This window comes from Pan paniscus, chromosome 13, assembly GCF_029289425.2.
Source record: "Pan paniscus chromosome 13, NHGRI_mPanPan1-v2.0_pri, whole genome shotgun sequence".
Classification (NCBI taxonomy): domain Eukaryota; kingdom Metazoa; phylum Chordata; class Mammalia; order Primates; family Hominidae; genus Pan; species Pan paniscus.
This window is the reverse complement of record NC_073262.2, coordinates 132,499,533-132,516,733: the sequence shown is the minus strand read 5'-3', so window position 1 is coordinate 132,516,733 and position 17,201 is coordinate 132,499,533. Positions and strand designations below refer to the sequence as shown.

The window sequence follows — 17,201 nt, the reverse complement described above, 5'->3', positions numbered from 1 at the left end:
TTAAAAAATTTGGAACTGAATCCGATTTTAGAGGCTATCTAGTCTGATACCCTTAAGAGGAAGTAACTAGAAAGGCTATTGATAAGCTGACCTACTATCCCCATTCACTGGCTAATGATGGTAGCCAACAGGATTGTAGACCTGTTAAAATTGGGTCTGTGCACCATTTTTGGCATGTGGACTAAAAGTTGCTGTCTGTGTGCTTTTGAGACCTGAAGAATATCCTCTGTTACATAAATACAGTTAGTATTCTAATGGATTATACAAGCCATCTGAGCTAAGACAGGATTTATATTGGGGAATGAGTGGCTCTGTATTTTAGAAATAGCTTAGCAATAGCTATTCAGGATAATTGATCATCTTACAGTGTTCTACAAAATAGATTTTTGCTCTATTTTGGACCTCCTTGTGAAGGGTTACCTCCTTTCTTCTTTGCTTTTCTCACACCTGTTAATCACAGATTCAACAAGTTAGGCACGTACTTCCTTACTTGGAGTTGTCATCTTCTCATGCCTCAGAGATTGATATGCTCTTCTGATCCAAAGCTTATGCTCTTAATTTTTTTCCCCCTGCGGGATCCTGTTAGTAGACTGTCCTTTATTCCCAACCTTTTCTTTCAGTAATTCTTTTCTTTACCTAAATACATACGCTCAAAATTTATTTTTTTAAAAACGACCAACAGGGAAATTACATATATCCATGCAAACACAGCCTTTGTCTCTCTGCCTTCCCTTCCCTCCTGGCTATTGTCTCTTCTCTTTATAAAGTCTAGCACTTCCAGAAGAGAGTTGGTATTTATTATCTTACCTTATACCCTCTCCTTCCCCACCATTTCTAGAAATAGCTCTCAACATTTTCTTTTTTTTTTTTTTTTTTTGGAGGCAAAGTCTCGCTCTGTCCCCCAGGCTGGAGAGCAGTGGCGCAATCTTGGCTCGCTGCAACCTCCGCATCCTGGGCTCAAGCAGTCCTTCCACCTCAGCCTCCTGAGCAGCTGGGACTACAGGCGCGCTACCACGCCCTCGCTAATTTTTGTATTTTGTGTAGAGATGGGGTTTTGCCATGTTGCCCAGGCTGCTCTCGCCATTTTCTAAATCTGATGGACATTGTTGAGTTTTTTGAACTCTGCCTATCTGTCTTCCTCTTGGTGTCTGCCAACACCACTATCCTGATTTATTTTCCCAGTGCTTGTGGTAAGTTCTTGATTTTCCTTGACTGGATTCTTTTTTTTTATGTTTTCCTTAGATTTTAGCATTTCCCAATATTTCATCCTGGGCGTATTCCTCTCTTTATGCTGTGTGTTTTTCATAGAGAAAATAGAATCTTATTGATTACCTTGGTTTCTCTTACCTCCTGCATGTCAGTGTAATTTCTCCCATCTGTATATCCAGTTGCCTACATAATTCTCAATCTTTACTTCCATTTGCTTATTGAAACTCTTTACCTGGATACCTACATGATGAGTCAGGTTTTATATGATTAACACTAAATGTACTCTTTCTGCTGATGTGTATCATTTGATAATGCTGCTACAATCATTTTGTATAATTTTCTAAAGTTAAAAGCATGACTTTTAGAACTATAGAATGTAAATAGCAAAGATACTGTTTGACTAGTTAATAAGGACAGGAAGCTGTTGTAGTAAAGCTAGTTTAAAGAGCATTTGGGGAACTGGGTATTTATAGGCAATTTAATAAAGAATTTTAGAATGAGATTACTGATAACCTACAGGCAACAAACTGCAATCTTTGGGGTTGTCTTTTCTTCTGTACATAAACTGTATTTCTCCAGACTTAAATCTACAGGTTAACATGTAACTTTAATGTCTGAACCCCTGATTAATAGTAAATATAATAGCAAAATTAAAATATGATGCTCTTGCAGAAAATTAAATAATTCCTAGGTAAGCCTCTGATGTAGCATTTCCTAGGACATTGAAAGGATGTGCAGTCATCTTCTTTATATGTTTTAGATAACTTTTCTTAACCTTTGTCACCAGTGTAAGAAATTTGAGTCATTTTAGGGTTTGTATTTGTCTGAAGTCTGAGAACCACAGTCTTAGACTATTCTTTCTCACTGTGTAAATCCTGTCATCAAAATGTTTCTTGACCCGGTCTTCATTTTGCCTTCTTCCATTGTTAACAGATCCTCATCTACCCTTAGATCTGTTTGGTAGCTTTCTACTTGATCTGCCTCCTTATCTGTAGGTCTTAAATGTAAAACTTTTTGTTTCTGGCCCTTCATGATAGAGTTTAGGCTTATTTTCAGGCTCAAGGAACCACTCCACATCCCTGCATTATAATTTATTCTCTCATTCCTCCATGTCTTTCCTCACTGCTCTAGCATTTCAAGGAACATCAGCAGAAGTGACTGGTCATCCTCAACCTGTGAAGGCAAAGTTAGCCACCTTTTTCTTCTTTGTTTAGAGTAGTACATTTGATCTTGCTTCTCAAATCAATTTAGCATATTTTATAATTATTCACTTAATGATTGGCCAGCTAAGCTGATTTACCAAATGGCAAAGGATCAGAATTTTCTTTCTATCCACCATAATCCTTTAAGCTTGGGATGTCATGGCTTTCTAGTATTTTGATTTTTTTTAAGGTAAATACATAATTATTTTTCCTTGTTTGCTCAGTCAAACTTGTATTTGAGTGCTGACCCTGTCCCCTATTAGCTTTGTAGCCTTAAGGTTATTTTAATTTACTGTGTGTCATGATTTCTTTTTAAGAAGGTTATTTGCACTACCAGTTTTGTAAAGTTGGTGTGAAAATTAAATGATTTAAAGCACATTGCCTGGTACATGCTAAGCACAGAATACACATAACCCATACTTTACTGTTCAACTTAAATCTTGTATTTTTTCCATTAAATATTGTTTTCTAGTGTTATAAAAATACAATTTGAAAATACTAGTTTGGCCGGGCACAGTGGCTCATGCCTGTAATCCCAGCACTTTGGGAGGCCAAGGAGGGTGGATCACTTGAGGTCAAGAGTTTGAGAACAGCCTGGACAATGTGGTGAAACCCTGTCTGTACTAAAAATACAAAAATTAGCCATGCATGGTGTTGCACGACTGTAGTCCCAGCTACCCGGGAGGCTGAGGTGAGGCAGAAGAATCGCTTGAACCTGGGAGGCGGAGGTTGCAGTGAACCAAGATCGCGCCATTGCACTCCAGCCTGGGTGTCCAGTGAGATCCCGTCTCAAAAAAAAGAAAAAAAATCCTATTTTTACATGTTGTATAATATCCCATTATCACATTCAAATGGTTTTGATGCCCATAAATTGCATTCAGTGCCTAACAGACCCTAACGTAGCCCTTTCTCTTGCACTCAATGGCCCTTACTCTCCTAATTTCTCTATAGAACTTTTCTGATTAACTGGAAAAAAAGGCAGTAAATTTCTGTTGCCCTTAATTCAGACGTGAACTAATAAACTGCATTGTGCTGTTCTATATCAGTTATAGCTATTTCAGGTTTGACATATGGCTACTTAAGAGTTTGACATTTGACTTACGAATATACCATACAAAACTGCTGATTTTGTATTGCTTCCTTCCTAAATCAAAGTAAAATAATAAACTGTCCCAGTGGTTTTGTAGAAAGTTTTTGTTCTTTTTCCCCTTCAATTCCTTTCTGGCACATGATGGACCTGATGATTTCCCCCGTTTTTCTTTAAGATTGTACTTAATAAGTACTCATTAAATGGCAGCTATCATGTTCAGGTAAGATTCTGTGAGAGCCTTATATGCAGTTCTCTAATACTTAAATCCCAAAGTATAATATTGTCTCTAATTAAATGGAGAAACAAACTGAGATGAAGGTAAGTACTTGTAGGTCTTACCAAGCAGCAGAGGCAGAATTTGAGCCTAGGTGGGCGATACAGAGCAGTAAGCTCCTTGTGAGGAGGGATTGTCTTGTCATTGTTTCTCAGCACCTCTCAATCTCAGCACCTCTCAGTGCTTTTGGGGAATCTTAAGGGTTATTCATTCCCACTTTAAAGATAGGCTTATTTGAAGTCCTTGCTGTTTTTAGGTAGGCAAGAATGACTTCTTTTATACACAAGGGTGATTTCTATTTTGTTTTATTGTAGTGGTTTAATATATGCTGCCCCTTACCACACTTGGTTCTGGGACCTAGTCATTTCCTTCTTTATCTGGTGTGTGTAGTTCAGAACTGGAGCTCCAGATGTCAGTTCTTGCTTGCAGTCTGCAGGTCTGGATGCCATTACTTGTTTCATGCAGGGTACTAATTTTGTAACATTTCAGTTTCTTTATTTGTAAAATAGGACTAATGGGCAATGGTTTATATGACTCCTTGTCACATTTAAATTTTACAAAATGAGTAAAGTACCTTGCAAATTGTGTTTATTACTGTAATTTACCTCCAAGTTAATGATCTGAAGCTAAACCAAGCCTTTTTGGAGGACCAAATCTAAATAAGTCCGTAAGAAATTAGGGGGGTACATACTGGACAAATGAGATTTACTTCTAAAAGCTTACTATGCAGACATCGCTTTGCTTAAAGATAGGCATACGTTCTGAGAAATTTATTGTTAGTTTTGTCCTTGTGTGAAGATTGTGGAATGTACTTACACAAACCTAGATAGTATAGCCTACTACACACCTAGGCTGTCTGGTATAGCCTGTTGCTCCTACACTGCAAACCTGCTGCAAACATAGCAACATGTTTGTAACATACCTGTTCCTCTACCAAATACTGTAGGTGGTTGTAACAAAATGGTAAATATTTGTGTGTCTAAAAATATCCAAACATAGAAAAATCACAGTTAATATGTGGTATTATATAATCTTAAGGCACCACTGTTGTATTTCTGGTCAGTTGTTGAACAGAATGTCACTAGTGCAATATGTGGCTGTATTTTTTGTTTGTTTGTTTTTTTGAGACGGTCTCCTTGTGTTACCCAGACTGGAGTGCAGTAGTGTTATCACGGCCTGCCACAGCCTCGTCCTCCCAGGCTTAAGTAATCTTCCACCTCAGCCTTCTGAGTTGCTGGGACCACAGGTGTGCACCGTCCTGCCTGGCTAATTTTTAAGTTTCTTACAGAGACAAGGTTTCTGTACCTGTGTTGCCTGGGCTGGCCTCAAACTTCTGGGATCAAGTGATTGTTTTGCCTTAGCCTCCCAGCAGCAGAGACTACAGGCATCCACCACCGTGCCTGGCTTTATTTTTTTGCAGGTGATTTCTTTCAGTGTTCTGAAAGTTCTGTACCAGAGGAAGGATTGAATTTTTAAAAAATGTTTTGGGTTTTTTTTAGCCTTTCTTTGTGTGTGTATGATATTAAGAATTTAGAAGAAAAATTAATTTCCGGCCAGGCACAGGCAGTGGTCCACGCCTGTAATTGCAGTACTTTGGGAGGCCGAGGTGGGCGGATCACTTGAGGTCATGAGTTCAAGACCAGCCTGGCCAACAAGATGAAGCTCCATCTCTACTAAAAATACAAAAATTAGCTGGGTATGGTGGTAGGCATCTGTAATCCCAGCTACTCTGGAGGCCAAGGCAGGAGAATCGCTTGAGCCCAGGAGGTGGAGGTTGCAGTGAGCGGAGATCGTGCCACTGCACTCCAGCCAGGGCAACAGAGCAAGGCTCCGTCTCAAAAAAAAAAAAAAAAAAAAAAAAAAAAAAAAGGAAAAATTGCAAAATGTTTTTAGTTTAAGTTTTCCTTTAAGGACTATTCTTGATACATATTTTAGGAATGAATTTTTAAATGTAAATATAAAACAACAACATACAGGTTTTTGGGTTTTTTTTTTGAAATGGACTCACTATTAGTCGGGCTGGAGTGCAGTGGTGCAATCTTGGCTCACTGCAACCTCTGCCCCCTGAGTTCAAGCGATTCTCCTGCCTCAGCCTCCCAAGTAGCTGGGATTACAGGTGCGCACTACCACACCTGGCTAATTTTTGTATTTATAGTACAAATGGAGTTTCACCGTGTTGGCCAGGCTGGTCTCGAACTCATGACCTCACGTGAGCCACCGCGCCCAGCCAATTGTTTTTGTTTTTGTTTCTCTATGTGGTATTTGCGTGTAGAGTTAAATACATTTTCACATAAAATGAAAAGTCATTTAACTTAAACAGTGAATAAGTTGGTTGTATACTCAGTGATTAAAGTTGTCGTGAATTTGTTTTCAACCTTGAAGACATCCATTAGCCTTTTTGTTTTTCCTGTTAAAGTCATACATGTTCTCTATTTTATTTCAGTACCTTAGGACTGAATATCAAAGGTTTTATGTGAAAAATCTTGATTAGTTTTACGGAAATGAAGGTATGGCCATGGTTAGAAAAGACTAGTGTATTTCAGGATTTGATAGGGATATTAAATTGGGTTTATAATTCCAGTTTCACACTAGGAGTTAATCTGTTAAGATGGAATCTTCGAGTTCATATTCACTACCGGCTATGAAAACATAACTTTTAGCAGTGTAATAGTGTAATTCCCACTTGTGTTTTAAAAATTAAGTAATAGCATATGGTAGACATAAGTAATTGGTCAAGTCAGTACAGAATATTCTATAAGGAAAACATTCTGTAATTCATTGCGTAGAGAAAACTTTTGGCCTCTGGGTTCTTAGCTGAAGCCAAAGAGGCATTAAACTTTTTTCGAAGTTGAGGTGGTGATACCTATGAAGGGTGTAGAACTGCTCAGTACCAGGATTCAGAAGACTGGTTCTTCAACAGATTACTTGGAACTTTCTTCATTTGCATTTGTCTGCAAAGTATAAGGGGTTGAACTTGATCATCTCCGAGGATCCCTTCCAGCCCTCTGGTTTTATTGATACCTGGCAGAGGGAGAGATCCTGTATCCATCATATGTTAATCTTTTATTTACTTTCAGGAAATTAAAGTTCAAATGTTTTACAAAGCCTGGCCTCTTTTTAAAAAGATGAATTTATGCTTTAACAGCAGGGAGTAATTTGATAAACAGCTTTGTTCTTACCTGCTATTCTTCCTCTTATATCTCAAGAATTATCGACAAATAGGCTGTTGGCTGATAATGGTGCTAGTTGACCAGCACTGAAGATGTTGGGGAGCATTGTTAAGGTTACCTAGGTGACTCTAGGTCAAAACAACTAGCCTGACTTAGTTTCATTTGAATGACTTAACACTCCATGACATACAGTAGGCGTTTAATAGCAGAAGGTGGGCAGGTGACAACTACTAACCTTGTTTATAATACTATTCTTTGCCTTTTAAAGTGAGAGCAGCAGTATCATCCTATTCTCTTGTATCCGTCCTTGCTGTTTGGGTCCAGGTGAAATGGCATTGAGATGATTGAAGTAGAGAAATTTCTACTTCAATAAAAGACTGGCCTTTTATTCTTTGATGTGCTGAACTTCTTGGTGTATCGCAGTATACCCAGGAAAGCTCTTTTAAACTATGTCTCCAATTTTTGTGCCCAAAGAATGAGGATCTGAGGTTAGGGGACAGGCATTCATATTTTGACAAAGCTTCCCAGGTGATTGAGATGTTTACCCTTAATTAAAAACATTTCACTTTTGAAAGTATTTTGCCAAAAATTAAGACTCATATAGACAGTGATTTTTATGGTGAAGCCTTTCCCAATATATTAGATTTTATTTTACCACAAGTATTTTTATTCTTTTGAATAAATGTTTATAGTAATAATAATACTTAACATGTACTGAGCACTTGCTATATGATTGGCACTGTATTGAGTAGTTTACATGGATTTATCATTTGATCTTCACAACTACCATGTGAGTTCTTTATCCTCATTTGATAGATTGAAGCACAGGGAAGTATGTATGCACACACTCATATATGCAAGATTATGTACAACTTGTTAGTGTTAGAGTCCAGAATTGAACTTGGGCAGAGACAGTTTGACTCGAGAGCTCTGTACTTAAAGCTGTTATGCTAGAGCAGCCTGTTTAATTCCTTATAAATTGACAATCAGTCTCAATGACAACAAAAATGATTTCTTCCATTCTAAACTCTGGATCCCCCAGTCCTTTCTCAAAGGTAGTCATTATTAACGAAGTATGTTTCATGCATCTTTCCATGAATTTTTAACATGTGGACAGTATACAGAAATTTATATACAAGTCTTCTTGGTATACATACACACAAATGAGAGTTTCATATCTTTCCATATCAGTACGCGTAAGTTTAACCTTCTCTTCTCTCTCCCTGCCTCTCTTTTAATGTTTAATTGTATTTATTTTTTTCTTTCTAAAACTGACTATCCTTAAATTAGTAATTTGAACTTTCTAATTAAAGTTTATTATATTAATTTGGACATATGTGATAGAAACAGTCTTTTTCTACTGAATTGTATCAACAATATAACCCAAAAGAAAACTACTTTCTTATTACAGTATAAGGAATCTCTAAAACAAAATCCAGTACAGTAATAGATTTAATTATGATTAATTTGCATTCTCTTTGGCACCAGTTTCTATAATGTCATATGTTCATTCTCTTTCCCAGTAAATAGAAGTAACGAAAGAACTCCACTTGGTATTTGACTGCAGGCTTACAAAAAATAGTGCAAGATTTTATTTGTGCATGTCGTAATTCTATGATTGTTATGTTGGCTTGTTTTACCAGTTAAACTAATTTTCTGAGTTTCGATATTTTATCTGCACAATCATTTCTTATAGAAAGTTCAGTTTGGTTAAGAACTGTTTTGAGCTAAATTTGAGCTAAAAATACTTTCGCAATTTCTTGTTGCTGACAACTCTGTTGAGGTAGGTAACGTACTGGTTTTAAAGAAGAGTAAATTAAAGATAGAGATTATTTTGTCCAAGGTCACGGCCAGCAGAGCTGCTGTTGAAAATCCAGAATATCTGAGACCATTGCTCAATTTACTCTATTTGAGCTGTTTTCTCCTCATCTTTTCAGTAAGATACTATAGTTTTACAATTTTGTTTGTTTTGTTTAGTTTTGAGGTGGAGTCTCACTCTGTTGCCCAGGCTGGAATCCAGTGGCATGATCTAGGCTCACTGCAACCCCTGCCTCCCGGGTTCGAGCGATTCTCCTGCCTCAGCCTCCCAAGTTGCTGGGTTTACAAATGTGCGCCACCACACCTGGCTAATTTTTGTATTTTCAGTAGAGACATGGTTTCACCATATTGACCAGGCTGGTGTCGAACTCCTGACCTCAGATGATCCACCCACCTCAGCCTCCCAAAATCCTGGGATTACAGGTGTGAGCCACTCCACCCGGCCACGATTTTGTTTGTATTTATTTTTTCATTTGTTATTCACAACAATACTGTGAAGAAGACATGACATACATTGTTAATTCTGTGTCTAAGGAATCCTAGGCTTAGAGGCTGTGATTTGTACAAAGGCAAACTTCTTTAACACCTATTCCGTCACAAGACTTGAGCCATCATCTTTTGACTTGAGGTGTAGTGCCTGTTTAGGCACAATACTAGAATGGGGAAACGAAGACATATTTCTACCTGTGCTCTGTTTTCTTTGAATTGAGAATTTTCTGGCTATTCCATGAAATCTAAGTTAATTTTATATACTGAGTCCTGGACCACATGGCTTGAATATGTTACATGTACCCTGACATTTTGTTAACACGTTGATCAATCAGACTTCACAGTTCAGTGAGACATTGCAGCATGGGTGAAGGCTGTAAAATCAGATAGTTTGCAGAAAATTTCCACGTCACCATAAGTTCCCCTCATTTCTTTTCCATATTGTATTTTGTACATCTGATAAATTTTGTTTATTTTTTTTTCTTTTAGTGAATGGTAGTGTCTAGAAAGGGTATGTCCCTTCAAGAGAGAGGTGCCAATGTCCAACCGGCCTAATAACAATCCAGGGGGGTCACTGCGACGTTCACAGAGGAACACTGCCGGGGCCCAACCACAAGACGACTCAATAGGAGGAAGGTATGTATTTCATGGTAATTTGAAAAGGAATTGGGAATAAAAGAAAAAATATTTTTAAACCTCCTTGCGAGGTCCAAAACTTGAATGGTTCATTGCATATGGGTAATTTTTCCTGATTTGTGAGCCAAGTACTTAAAAGCAAACTGGAATCCAAAGCAGTTCCTAAATTTTTCCCCAGATATGCTAGACTCAAAGAAGTAGTTCATAGCCACTGACATGATCAGACACCTCATTTAGCATGTGGTGTGTCATGTTTTGTTTGCCCTTTCTCTTCGCTTCGTTAAATGTATGTTACAACACATCTTTCACCATTCGTGGTCTTTTTCCTTATGTGTTGACTTAATGATACTTTATGGAAAAGAGGCCTCATTTGTTTTAAGAACTTGAGTTTTAATACTCAGCTTTTGAGCTTTTGTCCTCATCATGCCTTTTGACAGCATAGATATTAACAGGGTAGTGAGGCACTCTGACTTTGTTAGCGAACGAGTTGTCTTATGTTTTTAGTGTTCTGGTGTTTCTTTTTAGTTGGAGTAGTTACATATGAAGTAGTGTGAAGAATCAGATCAGATGTGTTTTCTTGAATGTAATACTCCAAGTCAGATTTAGCCAAGGACTGTCACTTCATGTAAAAAATACTCAGAACTCTTCTTGCAAGGCCTAGTTCTCTAATTTTGGGACTAACATTGATTACGTTTAGCTTGTAATAGATAATTGTTAAATTATTTTGTTTTTGAGAGTCTCATCGCTCTGTTACCCAGGCTGGAGTGCAGTGGCACTATTTCAGCTCACTGCAGCCTCTGCCTCTGAGGCTTAAAAATCCTTCCACCTCAGTCCCCCAAGTAGCTGGGATTACAGGTGTGCACCACCGCACCCAGCTAATGTTTTTTGAGACACAGAGACAAGATTTTGCCACGGTGGCCAAGCTGGTCTCAAACTCCTGACCCCAAGCGATTCACCCGCCTCGGCCTCCCAAAGTGCTGGGATTATAGGTGTGAGTCACTGCGCTCAGCCGCTGAATTCTAATAGGATTATCTCATACAGCAGTTTGCCGCCATAACCATGAATGCATATTATCTAGTAAAGTATTTAAAAATTTTTTAGGCCGGGCGCGGTGGCTCACGCCTGTAATCCCAGCACTTTGGGAGGCCAAGGTGGGCGGATCACGAGGTCAGGAGATCGAGACCATCCTGGCTAACACGGTGAAACCCCGTCTCTACTAAAAATACAAAAAAATTTAGCTGGGCGTGGTGGTGGGCGCCTGTAGTCCCAGGTACTCGGGAGGCTGAGGCAGGAGAATGGCGTGAACCCGGGAGGCGGAGCTTGCAGTGAGTGGGATCACGCCACTGCACTCCAGCCTGGGCGACAGACAGAGCGAGACTCCGTCTCAAAAAAAAAAAAAAATTTTTTTTTTGATGTCAAATGTAAAGAATAAAAGCACATCATGGTGATGTCAGACTATTTAGTGGTTAAGCATAGGGACTTTGGACTAGGGCAGCTTTGCGTGTGATTTCTTTTTCTTTTTCTTTTCTTTTCTTTTTTTTTTTTTTAAAACAGTTGCTGTCGCCCAGGCTGGAGTGCAGCGGCATGATCTTGGCTCACTGCAACCTCCACCTCCCGGGTTCAAGCGATTCTCCTGCCTCAGCCTCCCAAGTAGCTGGGATTTCAGGCACGCACCATCACACCTGGCTAATTTCTGTATTTTTAGTAGAGATGGTGTTTCACCATGTTGGTCAGGCTGATCTCGAACTCCTGACCTCAAGTGATCCATTGGCCTTGGCCTCAGAGTGCTCGGATTATAGGTGTTAGCCACCGCGCCCAGCCTTTGTGTGTGATTTCTGCCTCTGCCATTAAATAGCTATGTGTCTTTTGTTAAGAGTTTCAGGAAACCTCAGTTTCTTAGAATGGGATAGCTATTTCATAGGATTATTGGTAAACTTCAGTATTTTAGCATGTTAAGCTCTTATCACTTATACTTAGTATATAGAGCTCTGTTCTGAAAATGTTTGCTCTTTTACATTCAGGTTATTCTTTGGAGCAGCCACACTCAACTTCATGTGACTGATTTTAAAATATTATTCCTCCTGTAATAAAAGTGTTACATGTTCATTTTAGATTATTTTGAATATATAGAAAACTAAAAAGAAAAACATAATTCCACACTTATAACATGTGCTGTTGACATTGGTTACTATTGACATTTCTTCTGTCTTTTAAAAAACTGCATGTAGATGTACATATATGTATGTATGTGCATATAAGTAACTTGTACCTTTAGAACAACTGCGGTTTTATGCATATTAATCCTCAGGTTGCATTGGGACTCTTGCATGTGAACTGACAATCATTGTGGGCTATCAACAGCGCATTGCTTCTAAAATCCACAGTGTTTCAGCATGGTCATTTTTTCTATATATCAGTGTTATGTAGATTAAAAAATTTTTTTTAATTTATTTTTTGAGACAGAGTCTTACTCTGTCACTCAGGCCGGAGTGCAGTGCTGTGATCTCTGCTCACTGCAGCCTCTGCCCTCCGGGTTCAAGTGATTCTCCTGCCTCAGCCTCCCAAGTAGTAGCTGGGATTACAGGCGTCTGCCACCTTGCCCGACTAATTTTTGTATTTTTAGTAGAGACGAGGTTTCACCATCTTGGCCAGGCTGGTCTTGAACTCCTGATCCAACCGCCTTGGCCTCCCAAAGTGCTGGGATTACAGGCATGAACCACAGCGCCCAGCCTAAAAAATTTTGTAAATTGTATTATGTTTTTATTTTATTTTTAGAGACAGAATCTAACTCTATTGTCCTGGCTGTAGTGCAGTGATGGAATCATAGCTCACTGCATCGCAAGTAGTTGAGACGACAGGCGCCTGCCAGTATGCCCAGCTGTGTATTTAACTTGATGCAAAAGTAATTGTGATTTTTGCAGTTTTTTTTTAATAGCAAAAATCACAATTACTTTTGCACCAACCTAGTATCATGTATTTTAAAAAAATGAGTAAGGCCGAGCATGGTGGCTCATGACTATAATCTCAGTACTTGAGGTGGCTGAGGTGGGATGATCACTTGTGGCCAGGAGTTCGAGACCAGCCTGGGCAACATAGCAATACACATCATGTGTCATCACAAGACACATGTAGAAGTTTTCTGTTCCTACAAAAAATAAATTAGCTGCGCACAGTGGAACACACTGATATTTCTAGCTACATAGGAGGCTGAGGTGGGAGGATCGCTTGAGCCTAGGAGTTCAAGGTTTCAGTGAACTATGACTGGGCACGCCAGTGCATTCCAGCCTGGGCGACAGAGAAAGACCCTGTCTCAAAAAATAAATAAAAAACAAAGTAGTGGGACATAAATGGAAGTGGTTAATACTAGCGATTAAGATGTGTTGGTTTAAGTAGCCCAAAGTTGTTAACAGAGATGGAACTCGATTAGATTTGTAGAATGACAAATCTTGTTGTAGTTCATGTAGTTTAAGCCAGTCAATAATATGCTCAGTTGTGAAGAGTGTGATCAGGACATAGAAATTTAGAGCTTTAGCCAAAACATCTTATTAGTTTTAAGAATGCAAATGAGATGAGAAGATGCTGGCTCTTCTAAATATCATTTTGCCGTCTTGGCTTGATTCTTTTGCTCATAATAAAATGTCAAGACTGGGAGTAACTTTGAAGGCCTTCTTATCAACCCCCAGGTTGATATATTTTTGTTTTGTTTTGTTGAGATGGAGTTTTGCTCTTGTCACACAGGCTGGAGTGCAGTGGCATCATCCGGGCTCACTGCAACCTCCTCCCCCTGGGTTCTAGCAATTCTCCTGCCTCTCAGCCTCCTGAGTAGCTGGGATTACAGGCATGGGCCACCACACCTGGCTAATTTTTGTATTTTTAGTAAAGACGAGGTTTCACTATGTCGGCCAGGCTGGTCTTGAACTCCTGACCTCAGGTGATCCACCCACTTCAGCCTCCCAAAGTGCTGGGATTACGGGCATGAGCCACTGCACCTGACCCAGATTGACTTTTGAAACCCCTATAGAGTGTACTGTTCTAGCAATTATCTAAACTCTCAGAAACCTTTCCAGGGAGTTTTGGGAGTGAGAGGATTGGGATTAATTGGGAGAGAACAATTACAGCTATATATTTATTCTCTTCATGTGACTCGTTTAGCCTTCCTAAGTAAAATGCTGTCATTGTAGCCTTCGTTTCCTGAAAATGGTTGACTTGCCCCATAAAGGTATTCACAGTGATACAGTGATTCAACTAATGATAATAATAGCAGTTACACAACAGCATTAATGGAGTGTTTTAAGTTTAAAAAATTATTACACATTCTTTCAGTTGAAACTCAGAAATTAAATATGTAATCTCTCTTACAAATGTGGAAGCTTGCTCAACTTTGTATAGCTAGTGTGTAGTCAGGACTTGATTCCAGACCTCTTGACTGTAAAGTCAGTGTACCTTTTCATTATGCCAGAGTGTTTCATTGCAGCCCACTGGATCCGTATGATGAGGGAGTGTTAGAAGAGGGTATAAACTTTAGTTTTGAATTTAAGTAGCACTTTTCTCTCCTAGGATTTGTGCTAGGATTCATTTTTGACCCACTCTTGTTTTTTTCTAAACCTCTGCATTAAGCTGTCTTCTTTGTGTAACCTCCTTCCAGTGACCTCTTGTGCCTTTCTCCCAAATCAAGATGGTTTCTTTTTAAAAATAGTTTAAATTCATTCTTAAGATAAATGAAAGTAGAGTCTGAGGATATATTTAATCCCTTTTAATTTTACCTTTGCTCTCCTTTTCACCCATCCTTCATCACTATCCACAGTTGAACTAGGCATCTTATTCCTCTTCTATTATTTTTCTTAGCCCCTTTCCTCTCTAATTTTTTGGATTGTAGCTGACCTGTTCCTCTCTTTTCTGTTCTCTTTTTCTTCTATAGGAAATCACTCCTTTCCACTGCTTCTCTGTTGACTTGCTCTCAGGGATACTACCTAGCCTTTTCCAGTTCTAGCACAGGTATTTGTAGGCTACCACCTCCCTCTTGGCAATGCAGTAGCATTTTTATTATACCGTGTGCTTTTTCTTGTTTTTCTCAAGTGGCAGTGGTAGGATTGAATTTAATTTTATAGCAACTTTAAGATTGCTTTAGTGGTAGTGTCTTCAAGGTTGATTTAACTATATAAACAGTGCATATTGAGAATAGAAAATTGGGACGCTTCAGGAAAATTAAAGAAAATAATTTTAATCCTACCACTCAGAGATAACCATGGTTAATATTTCTAGTCTATGTTCTTACAGTCTTTTCTATACGTGTAGCTTCTTTTTGTTTTTTTTCAAAATTCCACAGAGATCAATATATGTATACTTGCAACATACAAATAATAGGGATGATGTTATCACTAGATGTATTTTCTGGAATTCTGTAACATTCTTCCATGAGGTAATTTAAAGTGGCTCCATGATTTTCTTTAATATAAAAGCCCATAATTTAAATTTGGGCCTCTAGGTTTTTTCCTCAGATTTTTGCTGTAAAAAATATTGCTTATGCCTATCATATTTGAATGTGAGCTGGTTTTATCAAGTCGAATTCTTGAAAATGGGTTTACAGAATCTAAGGGTATGAATATTTTGAAGACTTTTGTCTTTCAGAAATCTTGGGCCAATTTAATACTTCTAATACTTCATGAGAGTCCTCATTTTGCCAAATCCTAGTCAATAGAGCATACCCTTTTTAAAAAGAAAAGTTTGTGGGGAAAAAGAATTCCTTGGTTTAAAGTTAGCATTTCTTCGTTTACTATAGAGTGGAAAAATTTGCTCCATGGGCCATTTTCATTTATTTTCTGAGCTGTTTGTTAGCGTCTTTTGTCTAATTTTGGAGATACTTACTCTTTTATTAGGGCCCTTTATGTGAAAGGTGTTGATTCACTAACATGGACAAATTTTTTTTCTGTTTTTTTTTATGGTTTATTTTAATTTCTACAACATTTTAAAATCAGATAATTAAGTCTACGAACTCTGTTTTTCTTCCTTTGCCTTCTCCATGCTAAGAATAAATTTTTCCTCAGCTTTGTTATGGACCCATTTTTACATCTGACTAGAATCTGTCTGAAGTTTTTCAATGATGAGAGGAAATGCTTGTATACAGTTGCCTACTTCTCACCCCCATCAAAAAATTTGCCTGCAAAGTTTTAATAATTATGTATTACTCAGTAAAAACTCAATTGTGAGAAATATAGGATATAGCCTTCTATTTATTATTTTTCTTTACATTTTTAGAGCAGAGATGTTTTTAAACCCCCATTAGTTATATAGAAAGAAATAGAGTTGTGTTTTCACTTAAAAAAACTATTTCAAAGGATTGGGATACAGAAAAGTACAAAAAGAAAATAAGAACTATTCAGAGAAAAGTCTGTGTTAACTTTTTTTATCTGTACACTTTGGCATGTAGCTGATCACACTGTGTGTACAGTTTGGTATCCTGCTCTTTTCTCTCAATACCCTAGCATTAACATTGCCCATGTCATTGTGATCTTTTGGTAATCATTTACAAATGGTGGCCACATTATTCACTGAATGAGTATACAGTATTTTCCATGGCTACTTTTTTCAGTTTTTGGATAGTTAGGTAGGTTTAGGAGAAATTGTTTTTGCTTATGCTCCAAATGTTCACATTTCAGGTATCTCTTCAGGATAAATTCCCTGAAGTGAAACTGCTTGGTCCAAGGGACTTTTTTATGAATAACTTTGTTGTGCATTAATTTTTTACTTCCTGTTCACATTATCACCATCAGGGGAAAGAGTGCTTTTTTCTCATTGTTCTAGTCACGTTATCTCCATTTTGCATTTTTCTGCTAATTTGATAAAGAAGAAAACCCTTATTCTTGTTTTATTGCTGTTTCTCTAGTAATGAGGTCACATTGAAAAAGTAGGTTTAAAGAATGAGTCTGGCTGAGAATAATTTTTGATGCAGTCTCCTTCTATTATTTTTTTCTTTGTATTTGTTATCAATCTCCCTTTGTACCACTGTACAGGAGAACTGACTTTTTAATTGGTTTAGCTGATACTTACCAGTTTATTGTGTAAAAACTACAGTCCTATTCCTTAAAGGCTGGCTTGGAGAAGTATAAGTCAGTCTCAAAGAAGCTTTAAAACAGTTGGCAAGACAGGAGTTACCCATTAGAAGATAAATGACATACACTGGTTAGGAAAGTAGACTTGAGTCTTGTAAGTCCTGTAAGTTTATAGGGATACTTAAGAGTTTGTAGAAGGTGCAGAGTTTAACAGACTCTTAAAAGACAGGAAGATTTTTGAGTAAGAGGACATTTTTGACAGCT

The 17,201-nt window shown here is 38.0% G+C and overlaps 1 protein-coding gene across 50 annotated transcripts in view; it reads left to right on the top strand.

Moving 5' to 3' along the window:
• The window catches only part of TRIP12 (thyroid hormone receptor interactor 12), a 161,457-nt gene that overhangs the window by 32,804 nt on the left and 111,452 nt on the right, over window positions 1–17,201 (top strand). For all 50 annotated transcript variants that reach the window (XM_055109162.2, XM_024927799.4, XM_063595575.1 and 47 more), the window contains one exon: window positions 9,742–9,888. In XM_055109162.2, coding sequence (XP_054965137.1) covers window positions 9,791–9,888 — 98 coding nt within the window. In that variant the 5' untranslated portion in view covers window positions 9,742–9,790. The remainder of the gene's footprint in view (window positions 1–9,741; window positions 9,889–17,201) is intronic.